Source organism: Callospermophilus lateralis, chromosome 18, assembly GCF_048772815.1.
Source record: "Callospermophilus lateralis isolate mCalLat2 chromosome 18, mCalLat2.hap1, whole genome shotgun sequence".
Classification (NCBI taxonomy): Eukaryota; Metazoa; Chordata; class Mammalia; order Rodentia; family Sciuridae; genus Callospermophilus; species Callospermophilus lateralis.
This window is the reverse complement of record NC_135322.1, coordinates 12,457,528-12,476,557: the sequence shown is the minus strand read 5'-3', so window position 1 is coordinate 12,476,557 and position 19,030 is coordinate 12,457,528. Positions and strand designations below refer to the sequence as shown.

At 44.5% G+C, this 19,030-nt stretch overlaps 1 protein-coding gene and 1 long non-coding RNA gene across 2 annotated transcripts in view; one reads left to right on the top strand and one right to left on the bottom strand.

The window, feature by feature from the left end:
- Positions 1-1,013: 1,013 nt before the first annotated feature.
- Positions 1,014-19,030, bottom strand: part of LOC143383410 (uncharacterized) — a 26,781-nt gene continuing 8,764 nt past the window's right edge. Inside the window, exon 2 of the long non-coding RNA XR_013089146.2 lies at positions 1,014-1,507. This is a non-coding gene — a long non-coding RNA (uncharacterized LOC143383410). The remainder of the gene's footprint in view (positions 1,508-19,030) is intronic.
- Cxcl17 (C-X-C motif chemokine ligand 17) overlaps positions 7,319-19,030 on the top strand; it is a 15,485-nt gene continuing 3,773 nt past the window's right edge. The window contains exons 1-3 of the mRNA XM_076837913.1: positions 7,319-7,354; positions 17,381-17,461; positions 18,433-18,534. Coding sequence (XP_076694028.1) covers positions 7,324-7,354; positions 17,381-17,461; positions 18,433-18,534 — 214 coding nt within the window. The 5' untranslated portion in view covers positions 7,319-7,323. The remainder of the gene's footprint in view (positions 7,355-17,380; positions 17,462-18,432; positions 18,535-19,030) is intronic.

Sequence of the window (19,030 nt, the reverse complement as noted above, 5' to 3'; positions counted from 1 at the left end):
GCACATGAATACCATGTGTGAGGCCCTAAGTTCCACCTCCAGTACAAATAATAATAATAATTAACTTAATTATCCCTCAATTATTACACAGCCAATATCCTTCAAGTGAGGACATTGGGAGACTCTCCTATGGGGTCTCACTGATAGAGACTGACACATAATTAAATGCTAGTACATGGGTAAAATAATTCATAGTCAAGTGGGATCCACTGGGTCAGGAATGGCTCCCAAAGGTTTCATGAAAGAGGCCAGAGTCAGGTTATGCCTTCGAATGGTTAAGCCTTAGAAAAGCAGAGACCAGAAGAGATATAAGCAAAGGGAACCAGGTGTCAGGCACGTTGTGGATGCTGGTTCTGAAGGGAATCTCAGAAATGAGACTGGGGGGTGCTGGGGGGGGAGCTGGGGTGTGGCTCAGTGGTAGAGCACTTGCCTAGCACACATGAGGCACTGGGTTCAATACTCAGCACCACATAAAAAAATAAAAATAAATAAAATTTTAAAAATGAGAGTGGGTTTGCATGTTATTTCATGTATTCATTTCAACCTCCATAGGGGGTTATTTCAGAAGAGGATGTCAATCCCCAGAAAGGTGAAGTAACTTGTCACCATTAGTGGAAGATCTGGAATTTGAAACTAGGTATGTCTAACACCAGAGTCCTTGCCATGGTCACCACCACTAAGGGGAAAATGAACAGAATCTATTTAGAAAACAGGAAGAAGCAGGGGTAGCTATCACAGAACCACACAGTTAAGAAACCAGCAAGGGCCAGGCATGGGGTGCTGGCCTGTAACCCCAGCAACCTGGGAGGCTAAGGCAGGAGGATTTCAAATTCCAGGCCAGACTGGGCAACAGAGAGAGACCCTGTCTCAAAAAATTAAAAGGTCTGAGGGTGTCACTCAGTGGTAGAGCACCCCTGGGTCCGATCGCCAGTACCAAAAACAAAATGAAATAAAAAATAAGTTTGCTAAAATGAGACCGACCGCATGTCATAAGGTCAGGGAAACCATACAGAGACGTTTGAACTTGATCTTGTAATTGATTTCAGAAGAGCCATCGAAGAATCTGAGTAAGGGAGTAACCAAAAGGACACCTTGAGCAAAGACGAATGGGGGTGGTTAATGTGGGAGTTTTGAGTTCCTCAGCTAAGGAGGTGGCGCCAACAGGAAAGGGGGCCTCAGGATGTAGGGAGTGTTCGCTGGACTAAGCAGCTCCGGGCTTAAATGCAAGAAGGTGAGTTTAGATTCTCTCTCCAGTCTTTCTTCTCTCCATCTATAAATCAGGTGCAGTGAGAATTAATCAAACGACTTCCAAAGCTTTACTTTTCAAAGCGTGTTCCTCCAGCCAGCAGCAATGGCATGATCCAAAAGCATTTTAGAAATGCAGAACCTTAGCCTGAGAGCCTGGTGGCTTGTATCTCTTGTCCGAGCTATTCAGGAGGCTGAGGCAGGAAGATCCTTTGAGCCCCTGGGTTTGGGGCCAGCCTGGTACCAGGGCAACACCCCATCTCTATTACAAAAAAGAAAGAAAGAAAATCAGAATCTGCATTTAAATGATCCAAAAGCACTTCTCTAAACTGACTTCCAATCCCAAAATGAAACTATTTCACACTCACCTCAATTCTGTCACTTCACAGGAGGGGGAAGGGGCCTATTCAGCCTTCTTTGTACCCTTTGTACCCTTCTTTGTACCCTGATCCTAACAGCCTCTCTCCAGGTTGCCCACACCAGGCAGCCTTCTTAGGAAACACCAGTGAGGCGATGCTGCCACCTTGTGGCCATGATGTGCAAGTGCCCTTAACTCCATTTTCATTAGCCGAGGGGGAGGGTTGGAAGGGGGGTGAAGTCCAGTCCCAGGTGCGATAAGAGAATCACATCTACACACAATGACTGCAAGTAACTGTCAGAGACTGAGTTCAGCCTGCATCCGAGAGCAATGTCACATTTAAAAGGCAGTTTTTATAATATCCAATAATGTGGTATTAGGGGAAAACTTGGATTCCCAGCCAGGTTCTGCCTTTGTAACATGAAAAATCATTGTGTGACAGCTGAACACAGTGGCTCAGCCTATACTTCCAGCAAGTTAGGAGGCCAAGGCAGAAGGATTGCAAATTTGAGGCCAGCCTCAGAAACTTAGTGAGACTGTCTTAAAATAAAATTTTTTTAAAAGAATGGGATAGGTAGCTCAGTGGTGGAGCGCTTCCTGGTTTCAATCCCCAGCATCACCCCACACATAAAGAAAAGCATGGTGACAGGCATTTTCAGTCACCCAGCCCACCCTGAACTCTGCCAGTAAACATGTAATTTTCCAAGGAAACTACCTTTTCCTGTGACAGCTCCTTTTCTTCCTGAACCAAACAATGTACACCCACCAACATTAGTCCTACCCCGTTGCCCCCAAATAAATCTAATACCCTTTCACACAGCAAAGCTTTGAATGCTTGCAAACAACGACCATGCACCAACCATGGCTTTCTCTGAGCCATTTTCCAAATGACATAATCGGAAGCCCTACAGCAAGTGAACCCTGGGAGTGTTCCAACCAGGCCAGCCGGGCACAGGAATACCTGTTTCCACACTGCACCCGTATTTACAAAGTTAAACACCACCTCAGATTTGGGAGGAGTGATTTTTCCTACTTGTGCTGTTTTAGTTGCCCCATGACTGCAAAGGTTTATACTTCTTTTCTGGTCCTGGGGATTGAACCCCAGGGGCACTTAACCACTGAGTCACACATCCAGGCCTTTTTATTTTTTTATTTGGAGACAGGGTCTTGCTAAGTTGCTTAGGGCATCGCGAAGTTGCTGAGGCTGGCCTTGACTTATGATCCTCCTTCCTCAGCCTCCAGAGCAGCTGGGATTACAGGTGTGGGCCACCTGCCTGGCTATCCTGCTTATTTAGTTTTATTTTTTAAGGGATATTTATCAGCCCCTGTGCATGGAAACAACAAAGAGGAAGTGGCTGGCCCCTGACTACACAGACCTCAGGCCATGGAGGGAACCCAATTCAAAGCCAGATGCCTACAGTTCAGTGCCAAATATCAGGATAGAGGTAAATGCTGCATTTTTGCATTCATTTTATTAATCCTTTGTGAAAAACCTTCCACTCCTGATTTTCTTGGTTCTTCCTTTCAAACTCAAAGTGTAAAAAAAGAGAGGGAGAGAGACTGTAAGTGTTCCAGATGGTCCCTTGCACAGTCACAATTAGACTGAGCATTTCTTTATGGCTAATGAGTGTGTCATGAACTCTCACTTTGTTCTGAATATGCTGGCTCTCCTATAAGGACATTTGGGTATGCGGCAGCATTTTAAAGAAAATCTAGTAAGCCAGGAAACCTGTGTTTTAATGTTGTGTCCTTGAGACTGACAGCATTTAGCTAATCAGATAACTTCCCTGCACTTTATTTTATGTATGTATGTATGTATGTATGTATGTATGTATGTTCTGGGAGTTGAACCCATAGGTGCTTCATCACAGAGCCACATCCACAGCCCTTTTTATTTTTTATTTTGAAATGGAGTCTCGCTAAGTTGATTAGACCTCCCTGCACTTCTGCTTCTGTGAAGTGGGGCAGGGTAACACATCTCCATAGCTCTGCAGATTGCGGGAGCTGCTCAGAGACGGCTTCAAACCTTGCTCTGCTCAGTATCCAACATCTAGCAAATACCAGGTTCTCATCAGGCGCTCCAGCCTTTACTGATTAATGTCTGAGTAACAGCAATATGAAGCATGGAGTCGGTCAGCAAAGATTCTTGAACGCTGGCCAACTGCAGGAATGAATGGGGGAACCAAATAGCCAAAGGAGAGCGGCCTCTGCTCCCTACTCTCACCTGCCTTCTTCCACGGAGGGGACCTTTAAAAGTCAGACTCAGGGCTGGGGTGGTTGCTCAGTGGCACAACGCTTGCCTAGCACATGTGAGGCCCTGGGTTCGATCCCCAGCACCACATAAAAACTAAATAAACTAAATAAATGAATTATGTCCATCTACAACTAAAAATTAAAAAAAAAAAAAAAAAGACTCTTTGGACACAACAATGTTCCCAAGATGGGCCATAAGGAGTTGTCAGTGTGTGTGTGTGTGTGTGTGTGTGTGTGTGTGTGTTTTGAAGTACTAGGGAGTAAACCCAGTAGTGTTCAACAGCTGAGCTCCATCCCCAGCATTTTTTATTTTTTATTTTGAGACAGGGTCTTGCTAAATTGCCCAGGCTGTCCTTGAACTCGTAATCCTCCTGCCTCAGCCTCCTGAGTAGCTGAGATTACAAATGTATACCACCATGTCCAGAAAAAGTTGTCAATATCACTAAGAGAAAAGTCCATTTGTCTTACTGGTGTTTTATTGTTTTTTGTTTTAATGCTTATTTCTTGGTACATGGGATTGAATCCAGGGGCACTCAACCACTGAGCCACATCCCCAGCCCTTTTGTATATATTATTTAGAGACAGTCTCGTTAAGTTGCTTAGGGCCTCGCTAAATTGGTGAGGCTGGCTTGGAACTGGATCCTCCTGTCTCAGCCTCCTGAGTCGCCAAGATTACAGACCCGCACTACTGCGCCCAGATTATGGGTGCTTTATATCGATGAACCTGAAGGACCCTCAGCTCCCTCCCATGGTACACCCACCCCAAGTCCATGGAGGGGAAAACCATACTGAGAGAACTGACAGGGAGCCAGGGCTTGCTGGGACAGGGTAAACAGAGAGAGGGGACCTGGAGGAAGGTCTGAGGAGCTCCATGACCCCACAGTGACTTCAGCGTAGACTGATGGTCAGGTCCACGAAGGGAGCAGATGCCCCGCCAGGCCCCACGCCTACATATGCGCATTTCTCAGTAAGGTTTTTTCCTTCTACTGAATTGCATGTCCACACACCCTCCAAGGGCCTAGGTAAGGGGTTACGGGAGGATCGATCTCTCCATTCAACAAATATTTGTGGAGTGGAGTGGAGCGCCAGGCTCTGCGGGAGTCCCCTGAGTCCCTAGAATACCAAAATGAGCCATGGACAGCCGCTGCCCTGGGAGACTCCCCAGTCGGACTAGCTCCAGACTCCACCCTCCTGACGCTTCTCTGCCCCATCCCCCTCTCTGCTCCCCACCAGCCCAAATTCTGCCCCACACCACGAGACCAGCTCAGGTGCCACCTGAACAGGGTCACTCTGTCTCCCGTGAACTTCTGCCGTCTCTGAAAGTTGACTCCACTTATACCTTTAGGTTTTATGAAGCATATGTTATCCCCTTGTTTAGACTTGACCCCCTGAAAACAAAAACCACTTCTAGAATTTTCCAGAAAGAAGCCACACCAGTGGTTTGTATCAGGTCAAACCAGAGCCTTCGGTTCTAGGACAGTTTTCACTGACTAATCAACTCCCCGACAATAGGTCAAGATGATTTGAAAACTGAGCGGGAGGGAATGAACGGTGGACCAAAAATCAAAAAGAATTTGACCTGTGCCTTGGGTCTTCCCTCCTCTTGGGATCCAATGTCATCCCACCATCTCACTCCTAAGTGGGGCTTCCAGGTAGGACTTCCTTGTCATTTATTCTTTTAGCCTCTACAGATACCACCGGGCATTCACGCTGCATCTCTTCCCCTTCTTTGACACATTCCTAAAGTCTCCAGAACAGACACCAAGTTTGTGAGTTGCTAAAGTTCCTCAACCGTCACAGACTGGATTGTGAATGACCCCCAAAGGTCCGTGCTATAAAGGCTTGATTAGCCTGTGGTGCTATGAGGAGGTGGAGCCCCCAGGAAAAAAGTTAAGTTGCCGGGTACAGTGCAGCATGCCTGTAATCCCAGTGGCTCAGGAGGCTGAGGCAGGAGGATCGCGAGTTCAAAGCCAGCCTCAGCAACTGAGTGAGGCCCTAAACAACTCAGAGAGAACCTGTCTCAATAAAATATTAAAAAGGGTTGAGGAGGGCTGGGGCTGTGGCTCAGCGGTAGAGCACTGGCCTAGCACGCTTGAGGCCCTGGGTTCGATCCTCAGCACCACATACAAATAAACAAATAAAATAAAGGCATTCTGTCCCTCTACAACTACAAAAAAAATTAATAAATAAATAAAATAAAGGATTGAGTCCAACTACAGTTTTAAAAAATTAAAAACGGCTGAGGATGTGGCTCAGTAGTTAAGTGCCTCTGGGTTCAATCCCCAATACCAAAAAAAAAAAAGAAAAAGAAAGAAAAGAATTCTTTCACTGATCACTGGGATCACTGGGAGTGTGGCCTTGAAGGGGACATTGAGACCCTGGCTCCTTCCTGTCTCTACTTCCTGGCTGCCAGGAGGTAAGCAGTTTCCTCCATCATCTCCTACGGCCCCTCCACAGGCCCCAAAGCATCAGGAACAACTAGCCATGAACTGAAACCTTGAAAACCAGGAGCCAAAATAAACCTTCCTCCTTATAAGCCGATTATTTCAGGCCTTTCGTCACAATCCCCAAAGTGGACTGTCACAATAATGCTCAATGTTTACTATAAGTATTATTAACTTTCTAATTTTGCCCTGAAGCAGCATCCAAACAAGGTGGTAGCCAGGAGCCCAGCAGCCTGGGGCTGAAAGGCTCCTTCCCGCCTGGGATTCCTGTTTCTCCAGCCCTCTGGGACCTGAGCCGGTTCCCTCTCCTTTAGACTGGAGCAGCTAAGCCCCAGCCATCTTCCTGATGAACAGCGAGGCTGGTCCTGCCCACTGCTCCTGGGCAGCATTCTGGGCAAAGAGAACTGCTTCTTCTGGGTCCTGATCACCTTCCCCGGCTATAGAATAGTAAGAATGGTAAACAGAGGACCGGCAACTTCCCAGGCTACGCCACTACCGCTGCCGATCCTTTGCCAGGAACAGAAATGAGAAGAACAAGAGAAAACAGACCGTGTCCTCCTCTCTGGTCAACCCTTAGTTCCCACTTTGTCACTAGAGACAGTTGCTGAAAGGTATAAGGAAATTTGAATAAGAAAAAAGTCTTGAAGATATCAGAGCACCCGGTGGGGTGGGCAGGTAAGAAGGAGGACCGGAAGGAACAGGTATTGCTGCCAAGTTATCAGTCACTTATGTGCTTAAGAATGCTGTATTTCTTTTGTTTGACGAGTTTTACCTCCCAGATTCCCGTAAAGCACCTGGTCCGGTCTGTTATCTAACCACAAGGGCAGCAGTGCCTTTCCTGTTCTTACCCTCCAAAGGGAACACCAGCCTGGGACTGAGGTGCTGACCACCACCCTGAGTGCTGCGCCTGGGCCGTCCCAAGAAATTGGGAACCTCTGACTGGGAACTAAGTAGCTTCCAGCACCACCCACAGCCACCATGAAGGTTCTGATCTTGACCCTCCTGTTTCTGCCACTACTGCTGATGTCCATGGTCTCTAGCAACCCGAACTCAGGTAAATAAGATTGATTTTCTATGAAGGGGGGAGAAAGGGGGCAGAAAACGTGTTAAAACAGGCCACACATGTGTTAAAACGTAGCTCCTTTTGCTACGAAGATATTGTAAGGCCAGGGGCTGTGGCACGCACCTCTAATGTCACTACTCGGAGGCTGAGGCAGGAGGACTTTAAGTTTGAAGCTAACGTGGGCACCTTAGCAAGAAGTGCTGGGGGTGTAGTTTAGTGGTAAAGCACCTCTGGGTTCAATATCAAGTACAAAAAAAAAAAAAAAAGATATACTCTTCTCTCTCTCTCTCTCTCTCTCTCTCTCTCACACACACACACACACACACACACACACACTAGCTCAACCAAGATTTCCCCTTCTCCTCCCCTCCAACCCCTTTTCCAGAAGAGTAATGAATTTCCCCAGGGCCAAACTATGTGGCAGAGGTGATGGGGTGTGAAGGTAAGTGTACGCTCACAGAAGGTAAAGTAGTCCCATGTTCCTTATACTGCCCTAGAGATGCCACTGACAATTTTTAATGGTATTTGACGGTACTGTGGTAAAGTAGAAAACTGCGACCACCAGGCAGAACCCACAAGTTCTAACTGTACCAAGCCCTGAAACAGCTCACCTTCTGGGAAGCAGAGCTCTGGTGAGGCAGTCCTGAATCTGCTCCAGTTTTCACCATAGCCAAAGTGGCTCAGCCCTGTGCACAGCGGAGAGCTTTGTCCCCTTGTGTGTGTCTCCTCCAGAGCTCCATCCCATCCCAGGGCTACTTGAAGTGCCATGGCTTGTACTGTGTTTGGCATTCCTCAGCCTGGGCTCCACTCCGGACCTGCTTTTCCAGCCCTGAACCTCTGCTCACTCACCAAGACTCTTTGCTCCACCCAGACTCCCTGCTGTTCCCAAAACAGGTTCTGCTGTTTTCCTCCTCAAGATCCAAAGCCATCTCCTCCCTCAAGCCTCCCTAGATTCCTCCAAGACAGATAGGGTGCTCCCCTATCCAAGACAGATAGCATGCTCAGCCCTAACCTGACTCTCTTTTTGCATTGATCATATTCTGCCTGTCTTGAAAGTGTTCGTGCGCCCTCCATCCCCTGCCCCTGCCCCTGCCTTCTAACTGTAACCTCCCTGGTGGCACAAATGGGCCATGTCCCTCACATTATCCAGCACAGGACACAGTAAATATTAGCCAAGTCCTCAGGTTTCCAAGTGCAAAATATTGCTCCTTTGAGACTCTCAATACCAGGGTTTGATAGCAGCTCTATTGACATTTGGGGCTGAACAACTCTGTTGGGGAGGGGCTGTTCCTTGTATTGTAATATGGCATCTACCCACTAGACGCCAAGAGTGGCCTCTTCCCTCCCCAACACACTCCAGTTAAGAAATCTAAAAAAAGCTGAGTCAAAAGGACCACAAGTTCAAAGCCAGCCTCAGCAACAGCAAGGCGCTAAGCAACTCAGTGAGACCCTATCTCTAAAAATACAAAATAGGGCTGGGGATGTGGCTCAGTGGTTGAGTACCCCTGAGATCAATTCCTGGTATTCCCCTCCCCCTAAAAAAAAGAAAGCTAAAAATACTCCCAGATATTGCTAAATGTTTCCTGGGGGGGCATGGGGGGGGCGTTGACACTCCCAGTGGAGAACCATGGCTGTATTCCAATAGTTCTTAAACCTGGTCACATGTTTAGATTCAGCATTTGAGTTAGGAGAACCCAGATCCAAATACCAACTCTACCACTCACTTTCCAACTCTCCACAAGTCATTTAAGTGCTTTGAGTCTCAGTGTTACCATATTAAAACACATAAAATAACTGGGTGCAATGGTGCGGGCCTGAAATACCAGCAACTGGGGAGGCTGAGGCAGGAGGATCACAAGCTCAAAGCCAGCCTCAGCAATTTGGCAAGGCCTTGTCTCAAAATAAAATATAAAAAGTCCTGGGGATGTGGCTCAGTGGTTAAGCACCCTTGGGTTCAATCCCCAGTATCAAATATAACAATAATAATAAAACACATCAAATAACATTTATCACATGGACTTGCAAAGATTAAATGATCTACAACATTCATCTAGAAAGAGATTGTTAGCACAGAAGAACCAGGCTGGACACAAACTTCTTATATCATTTCAGCCTTTTATTCAGGAACGATGGGCCCACTTTCGAGGTGGAAAATAAGACACCAGACAAAGGAAGGGTCTGGGCTTATATAGGTTCTACTGAGAGGTGAGTTAGTTAATGAACGTGTCAGTTTGGGCATTCAGGAATTTGGGGTCTGTTTTACTGAGTGAAATGGGAGGGGGTTTGGGGTCAGCAGTCAGTGTCTGGGATTTACTTACTATAGTGGATGGAGGGCCTGGGGTCACTGGTTGGTATCTGGAAAGGATTTGTTTAGCGAAGGATCAATGCTTTGGACACCTCCTCCCCAGGGTTTGTTTAATCACCGGGAAAGAATGTACTGGGGAAGGATCAACGCTCTCAGTGTATGGCTTTCTGTCTCTCTCCCCTTTTCCCAGGCGTCACTATTTGGGGGGTTTGTCAGTTTCCATATCTAATAGAGGTCAATAAATGGACCAAGTGCAATTCGTAAAGCAGTTCCTAACACACGATGAACTGGGGAAGGCTCCCTGTGCCACCAAGTGTGGCTATCACAAATCACGTGACGGACGGAGGCTGGGCTCCAGATTTGCTTCCAGCCAAGCAATTTTGCAATCCTGCCAAAGTCTGAGCCAATTCATAATGGAAGGAATGACACCTCTCACTGTCCAAAACAATTCTCAAAACAAAATCTGATCTTACTTTATTTATTTATTTATTTTTTTTTTGGATACTGGGGATTGAACTTAATAACTGAGCCACATCCCAGGACTTTTTCTAAACATTATATGTTTTAGACAGGATCTCACTAAGTTGCTGAGGCTGGCTTTGAACTCCTGATCCTCCTGCCTTAGCCTCCCCAGCTGCTGGGATTATAAGTATGCACCACCGCACCTGGCTTTACTTTACCTTTGAAAATAACTACATCTGTGCTTTTCAATATGCTTTTCCCAGCAGAGAGGGAAGGAAAACATGTGAGAGTGTTAAGAAATAAATTACTTATAATAACAGATTATTTACTACTTGTAATATTACTTATTTATAAAATTGCTTATAATAATACCTCACATGTTTTAAGCACTCTATGTTGCCTGGCTCAGTGTGGCTCACGTCTGTAATCCCAGCTATTTGGGAGGCTGAGACAGGAAGCCAGCCTGGGCAGCTTAGACAAGCTCTGCTTCAAAATAAAAATAAAAAGGGCTGAGGTTGTAGCTCAGTGGTAAAGCACCCTAGGGTTCAATCCTCAATACTGAGCGCGTGCTCTCACACACACACACACACACACACACACACACACACACACCCTCCTATGTTATGTTGCAGGCTTTGTTCTAAGCACTCTACACAGATAGCATTAGTTCACTTTGTCCTCAGAGATCTAATAAACTTTTTTCCTTTCATTTCTCATACTTTCAAAAGTATAAAAATAGATTTCCAGTATATCCTTCATCCACTTTTTTAAAACATTTTTTTAGTTTTATTTTGTTTATTTATTTTTGTGTGGAGCTGAGGTTCTGAACCCAGTACCTTACATGTGCGAGGCAAGTGCTCTACCCCAGCCACAACCCCAGCCCTCCTTCATCCACTTTTTTCAAATAACTTCTTATATAACCATAATACAATTATAAAAATAGGAGATTGGCACTGGTACAACAATGTTAACTAATTCACATTTAAGTTTTTGATAATTATCCCATTTATGTCCTTTTTCTAGTTCAGAGTTTGATTCAAGATCCTAAAAATGCTCTGTCTCCTTGGTATTCTCCAATCTAGGGTAGTTTCCCAGTCCTTCCTTCTCTCATACCTTGATGATAATATTATTTTATTATTATTATTATTATTTTTATTATTAATATTATTATTATTGTTGTTGGTATTACGGATTGAACCCACTGAGCCACATCCCTAGCCCTTTTTATTTTTTATTTTGAAATTTTATTTTACTGAGGCTGCTCTCTAACTTCCAATCCTCCAGACTCAGCCTCCCAAGTCACTGGGATCACAGGTGTGCACCCAGCCCTTGAGACTATTTTGAGGAATACTGGGCAGGTATTTTGCAAAATGTCTCCAGTTGGATTCATCCAATGCTTCCTCATGACTAAGTTCAGGTTATTCATTTGGGGCATGTGTCAGCTTTTCATCACTGTGATCAAAATACCTGACAAGAACAACTTAGAGGAGGAAAAGTTTATTTGGGGCTCACAGTTTCAGAAGTCTCAGCCCATGGCTGGCCAACTCCATTGCTCCCAGTCTGAGATGAAGCAGAACATCATGGTGGAAGGGTATGGTGGAGGAAAGCTGTGAACCTATGACAGCCAGGAAGAGGGGGGACAGAGGAAGAGGAGCCAGGGACAAGATATAGCCCAAAGCCACAGTGACTGACTTCCTCCTGCCACGTCCCACCTACTGACGGTTATCACTCAGTACTCAGTCGTCTATTCAAATTAGTAATCTACTGTCGAGGTTCCGATCTCATAATCTAATCACGTCACCTCTCAACATTCCTGCACTGCCTGACACATGGGTTTCTGAGAGGACACTCAAATCCAAATCATAACAGGGCAAAAATACCACAGAAGTGATGTGTCCTTCCCAGTACGCCACAGAAGGAGACTCAGCATGCGACCATCTCTCGTGGCTAGTGATGTTAATCGGTTAAGGTTGTGTCTGCTAGTTTTCTCGACTGTAAAGTTACAGTTTTCCCCCTTGTAATTAATAAGTGTCCTGTGGAGAGATACTTGAAGACTGTGCAAATATCCTACTCCTTATCATAATACTTTTACCCAATCAATAATTTTTAAAATTCATTGATGACTCTTACTTACAACGATGATTACTGTGGTGTTAACCACATAGTGATTTTCCATTTCCTTCATTCCTTCTACATTTAGTCATTGGAATTCTACTGTAAGAAAGAGCACTGGGCACAGTGGAGTGCACCTGTGATCCCAGGGAGCAGAGACTCAGGAGGCTGAGGCAGGAGGATCACAAGTTCAAGGCCAGCCTCACAACTTAGCAAGACCCTGTTTCAAAATAAAAAGTAAGAAAAGGACTGAGGATGTAGCTCAGTGGTAAAGCACCCCTGGGTTCAATCCCCAGTACAAGAAAGAAAAAGAGAGAGAGAAGCTATTCCTCCTCCTTTTACTGATTAATTCAATTATCTATTTCCATCAGAATGGACTCATGGATATTTATGGGTTATGTCCATTACTATCATTATTTATTATGTTATTCATATTGTACCTGAATTGGCCACTGGGGCTTCTTCAAGTTGATTTTGTGATCTTTTAATATCTCCATTATTTTTTGAGCAGTTCTTGCTTTCTGACACTATAATATATTCTAGGCTCATCTTGTACCTTCTTACCCCAGCCCTGAAATCAGTCACTTCTACAGGGAACCCAGGTTCCTTTCATGGGAAAATGCTGTTTTACAAATGATGGGCAATACATAATCCTATGTTAGTGGCTGCCATTACTTCTAGGCTCTCTCATGGACAGAGCTGGGAAATAACAACACTGATGTACTACATTTTACAAATCAGGCTCAGATGAGTTAAGTAAGTTGGCTAAAATCACAAAGCAAATTTACAGTAGAACTGGGAAATCAAAATAGTGATAGATGTACTCCAACTCCTAACAAGTAACTTTTGTTGTTGATGATGTACTGTGGATTGAACCCAGGGGCACTTAACCGCTGAGATAAGACCCTAACCCTTTTCTTAACTTTAATATTTTTTTTTTTTACTATCTCCATATTACTTCCTGAGCCCCACAATTTCCAAGAACATATTTTTACTTTTTTTTTTTTTTTTTTTAATTTTGAGAGAATCTTTCTAAATTGCTGAGACTGGCCTCAGCCTCCCAAATTGCTGGGATTACAGGTGTGTACCACAACTAACAATTAACTTTTTTACAAATAAATACCTTTTAACAGAAAGCCCCATACCTAATATTCTAGCATAGACACCATTTTTGAAAAATAACTAGAAGTCCAAAGTAATAATCACAATAATAACCACCACGTACTGAAGGCCTGGCTGCACTCATGGTACCTCGTATATTCCTCAAAACTCTGTGAAATGGAAACTACTCTTCTCATTTTACTCAAGGGAAATCAGATCCAAGGAAGCAGAGAGACTTGTCTAGTTAAGTGCCGAAGCCAGTCACTAATCCCAGGTCTATCTGGATATAAAGGCTCTGTTTATTCCACATATCACGGTTTCCCAAAACTAATTTTAGGTGAAACATAAATTCACAAATTTTTTACCTCAGTAATTACATATTTGTTTTAATGGATATTAGAAAAAGATCTAAGCATCGATCAAGCAGTGCATATAAAAATAACTTCACAGATAATATCACACAGAATGAGACTGTTTTGTAAAATAAATTTAGAGGAAATATATGAAGTAGATAATACTCGAGGTGGCATAAATTATAGAAAAAAATCATAAATCCCAGTGGCTCATGAGGCTGATGCAGGAGGATTGCAAGTTCAAAGTCAGCCTCAGCAAACTAACAAGGCCCTTGAGAAAGAGAAAATCATAAAGATAGTCCCTAACTGCCTGAGATTTGGAAGACATAATACGACAATTCCAAGCAACTTCATTTTCAGCTGCATGAGACTAGCTTTCATGTAGGGCCACGATAGTAACAACAGGCTAAGGATCTTGGACCTGGGTTTAACATTACCTGTGTGAACTTGGGCATTTCATTTGCTGTCACTGGGGCTCAGTTTCCTCATCCAAAAATAAAAGAAATAGTGAGTTAGTTCATTATTATAGCCCTTTGAAAGCAATTTGATGATAATGCCAAGAACCATAAGGCCAGCATAATGGCTCACACAATGCTACTCAGGAGGCTGAGGCAGGAGGATCACAAGTTTGAGGCCAGACCTAGCAACTTAAAGAGGCCCTGAGCAACTTAGCAAGTCTCTGTTTCTAAATAAATAAATGGGGCTGGGGATGTAGCTCAACGCATGTAGCCCCATCCAAGTACTCCCACGTTCCAGCCCAAGTACAGAAAGAAAGAAAGAAGAAACAAGAACTGTTCTTAAATTTCCACTAGTATTTCCACTTTGGGAACTCTCTTCCAATGAGAGAGATTTTTATTCTCTTTCCCAAGAAAATAATCCAAAATTTAGAAAAAGTTATAAAAATGAAAAACTTTTGTCAGTGTCTAAACATAAAGCAACCTGAAGATTCAGCAATGGGAAAACAGTTAAATAATTTGGAAAACAGATACTTGTTGCAGTCATTAAAAATATCTATTATGGGGCTGGGGTTGTGGCTCAGTGGAAGAGCACTTGCCTGCCATGTGTGAGGCCCTGGATTCGATTCTCAGCAGCACATATAAAATAAAATAAATAAAATAAAGGTCTATCATCACTAAAAAAAATATATATCTATTATGAAGATGAAATATCATCATGCTCTATGAAGTGTGGTAGAAATCCGTTTGTGTACTGTGGTTATCCCTACATAAAGAAAACCATATATAGATCACACACCAAAATACCAACATTTAGTAAGAACAGTGAGTTTTTTGTTATATCTCAAAACTTTCTCCAATATAGTAGTATTATATTTAGGATGAAAATCCTCTTCAATTAAGGGATTCAACTAAATGGCCTCTAAGATTCTTTCTTGCTCTTATATTGTGTGGGGGTTTTTGGTGGATCGAGGAGTAGAGGTCATGCACAAGTGAAATATGAGAAAAGGGTAGCCAGCCGAGGCTACGCCTGTTTACTTTTACAGCTCTCTAAATAGCATGAGAACATTTGAAAACTAGCACTTGGGGAAATGATGTAACACCCTCCATCTGTGTAGCAGAAAGGGCACAAGTCTGGGAAATAGGAACCTGAATTGGACCAGACGATCTCTAAGGACCCTCTCCAAACTAAATTGTCCAGCCACTCATTTGAACAAACGTTTACCAAATGCTTGCCGTGTGCCAGGAGCAAAGTAGCTGAATGACTACTGAACTGTTGGTTCTAAGTCTAGTGATGGGGAAAGATTTTGTTTTAGGAACATCATAATAAAATTTCATAGCCGGGGCGGTGGCTTAGACAACAGAAATTTATATTCTCACAGTTCTGGAGGTTGGAAATCCAAGGTCAGAGGTTCCGCAGGTTTGGTTCTTCTACTTGGCCTGCAAATGGTTGCTGTCTTAGTTTGGGCTGCTATGACAAATCACCACAGGTTGAGTGGCTTATAAACAACAGGAGTTTATTCCGCAGTTCTGGAGGCAGGACTTCTGAGATCAGAGTGTCAGTCTGATTGGGTTCTGATAAGGGTCCTCTTCCAGGTTGCACAGAGTTAGCTTCTTGTGTCTTCACATGACAGAGTGAGAACACCCTCTGGGTTCCCTTTTTTAAGGGCACTAATCCCATTCATGAGGGCTATACCTTCATGACCTAATTATTTCCCAAAGACTTCACTTCCTGATACATTGAGTATTAAGATTTCAACATACACACTTCGCAGGGACACGAACATTCAGTTCATAATAGCCACCTTCTTACTGGATCCTTGCAGGGCCATTCTGCTGTGTACACACACTCCTGTGTGTCCAAATCTTATCTCTTAAAAGGACATGGCTCAGTGACTTATGGCCCACCAAACAATCTTATTTTAACCTAATCAGCTCTTTAAGGACCCCATCTCCAAAAAACAGACATTCAGAGATACTGGAAGTTATGAGTCTTAATCCCAATGACTTGGGAGACTGAGACAGGAGGATCAAGAGTTCAAAGCCAGCCTCAGCAACAGTTAGGTACTAAGCAACTCGGTGAGACCCTGTCTCTAAATAAATACAAAATAGGGCTGGGGATGTGGCTCAATAGTCGAGTGCCCCAGAGTTCAGTCCCCAGTACCCACCCCCCAAAAAGACAAAGGCAACCCTATGAAGGCATAATCGACTCCAACAGGAAATATTGCTGTACAGAGTGCACTCTGCAGAGGACGTATCCTCTGGGCTCGGCACCTTATTGTTTGGATTCCCTCCGCTAGCCCCTCCTCCGAGAGCTGGCGAGAATCTCAAGTCTATAAGCCATCATCCTTGATTGTCAGAAAACTATTTTAAAGCCAGGTGTAGTGGCGCAAGCCCATAGTCCCAGCCATTTGGGAGACTAAGGCAGGAGGTCTGCTTGAGACCAGGAGTTCAAAGTCAACCTGGGCAACACAGTAAGACCCTGTCTCAAAAACATATAAATTTTAAAGCTGAGCACGGTGTTACACGCCTGTAATCCCAGCAGCTCAGGAGGCTGAGGCAGAGGATGGTGAGTTCAAAGCCAGCCTCAGCAACTTTTTGAGGCCCTAAGCAACTTAGCAAGACCCTGTCTCTCAATAAAATATAAAAAAAAAGCGCTGGGGATTTCATTCTGTGGTTAAGCGCCCATAGGTTCAGTCCCCAGTAGCAAAACAAAAAAAGATAGATAGATAGACAGACAGATAGATAGATAGATATTATCACAAAAAATCAGTTTGGATAGAGGCCAAAAGCGGAGTATGTTTGTTCCAGAGGAACACATGCAAATACCATCCTCTTACAGTTTGAACTGGAATTGTGAATCCAAACACAGTAATTTGGAGGTCAGGTGGAAATCTTGGTTAATGGAATAATGTGATCCTTGCTTTCACTCCTGAAGTCATGAGGATTTGAACGTAGGGGACAAGGAGAGGGTGTCCTAACCTTTTGTCCTCTCTTCCATCAGAGTCCTTTCTTTCTTTACCTACCTTCAGCTCAGCTTTTCTCTAAGCCAGATTTTAAAACTCTTATTCTTTATCCATTTAAAACACTCCTCTCTTGAAGAACCCTAGATCCCCAGAGCAAATAAAGAGATGAAACGGAAAATTCTTGACCTAGGTAGCACAATAGGGGATTTCTGTTGGCCCCTTCCCTTTCCGGTGCCTGGAAGTGACCTGTTTCCTTCCAACAGGGGTCGCCAGAGGCAACAGGGACCAACGCCAGGCTTCTGGGAGGAGGCTCCTGAAAGGCAGCCAAGAATGTGAGTGCAAAGGTCAGTAACTCAGCTTGGACACAGCCCTGGCACCACAGAGACCCCAGCTCTCTCCCTGGAGCCCCTCTGAGAGCAGGGCAGATGTTCTCCGAGCTGACCTCAGCATCCAAAACACGCAGCACCCTTGCTGGCTTGCTTTCTGAGTTTCGGGCAAGAACTGGGCTCCTCCAAGGCCTAGTGGGGAGCTGGCCAAAATTCAGGCCGTCCTCTTCCCCTTCCTCTTTACCCCCAAAAATCTAGGACTGCCTTCCAAAAGGATTGTCGCATTTTCCTGGCTTTCCAAAAGCATCCTAGATCCTATTCTCAGCCTCATTGAACTCACAAAAAAAAAACAAAACTGAAAACAGAGGTAAAATGATTTGCCCAAGGTATAGCAGCCCTCCAAAGATAATGCCTACGTGCTTGAATGATTCTGTCAAAATAAACCCAACTATTATGTATAACTATAATGCACTAACTAAAAAAAATAAAAATAAAAAAATAAGATATTGCCAGGCTCAGTGATGCATGCTTGTAATTCCAGTGGCTTGGGAGGCTGAGGCAGGAGGATCACAAATTCAAAGTCAGCCTCAGCCATTTAGTGAGGCCCTAAGCAACTCAATGAGATCCTGTCCCTAATAAAATATTAAAAAGATCTGGGGATATGGCTCAGTGGTTAAGCACCCCTGGATTCAGTCCCTAGTACAAAAAAAGAGATAATTCCCAGATCTTACTGTTCATTCTGTGATTTTCCCAATGCTATCTCCCTCTAAAGCAAATCTTTAGAGGTCAGTAAAACAGTTCAGAAATCCTGGTGTTCAAATAGCTGGAGGTTTCCAGCTGTTCTGCGTTGACCCCTCTCCCCACCCCCACTGCAGTGTAGAAAAGGAAACGGGGGGAGGGGGGGGGGGGGGGCCTGGAAGATGGCCTGCCCCGCTCCCTACTTTCCAATGCACCGACCCTCCTGTCTGAGCAGCAGCCTGTTATTTCAGATTGGTTCCTGAGAGCCTCTAAGAAAAAACCCATGACAGCGGCCGGGCTGCCAAAGAAGCGATGTCCCTGTGATCATTCTACAGTCGGCATGAAGAAAACCAGTAAGTTTCAAGAAACTGGCCTTCCTTAAACCAAAGTCACTCCTGGGTGTCACGAGGGATGGAGCAGAGACTGAGAACAGAAGAGGAGCGGAGGCCAGGAAGGAAAAGCACACGTCTGGGCCCTGGGTCCTCAATGCCCACCTGTGAAGGAAGAGGAAGACAGGGAAAGCAGGGTACAGCCACCTGGTCCTGGAAAGGGTTAGCCAAATTCCTAGGCTCCAGGCCTTCGATGCTTATCGAAGTGGAGGAAGATGGGGTATTAGGATCTGATCATTGGTTTCTGAAGATGACACCAGTGTTAGGGTCAACAGAATATGACTCCTCCCCTGCCCAGGGAGGCTGGTTTGGGTTTGGTTAGTTTTGGGGATGAGATCTTGTCTTGTTGCTCAGACACACAATCTCCTGCCTCAGCCTCCCGAGTAGCCAGGATTACATGGTTGTGCCACCACATGCAACTAGTCTAATAGTGTTAATAATTATCAAGAATGGGATAAAT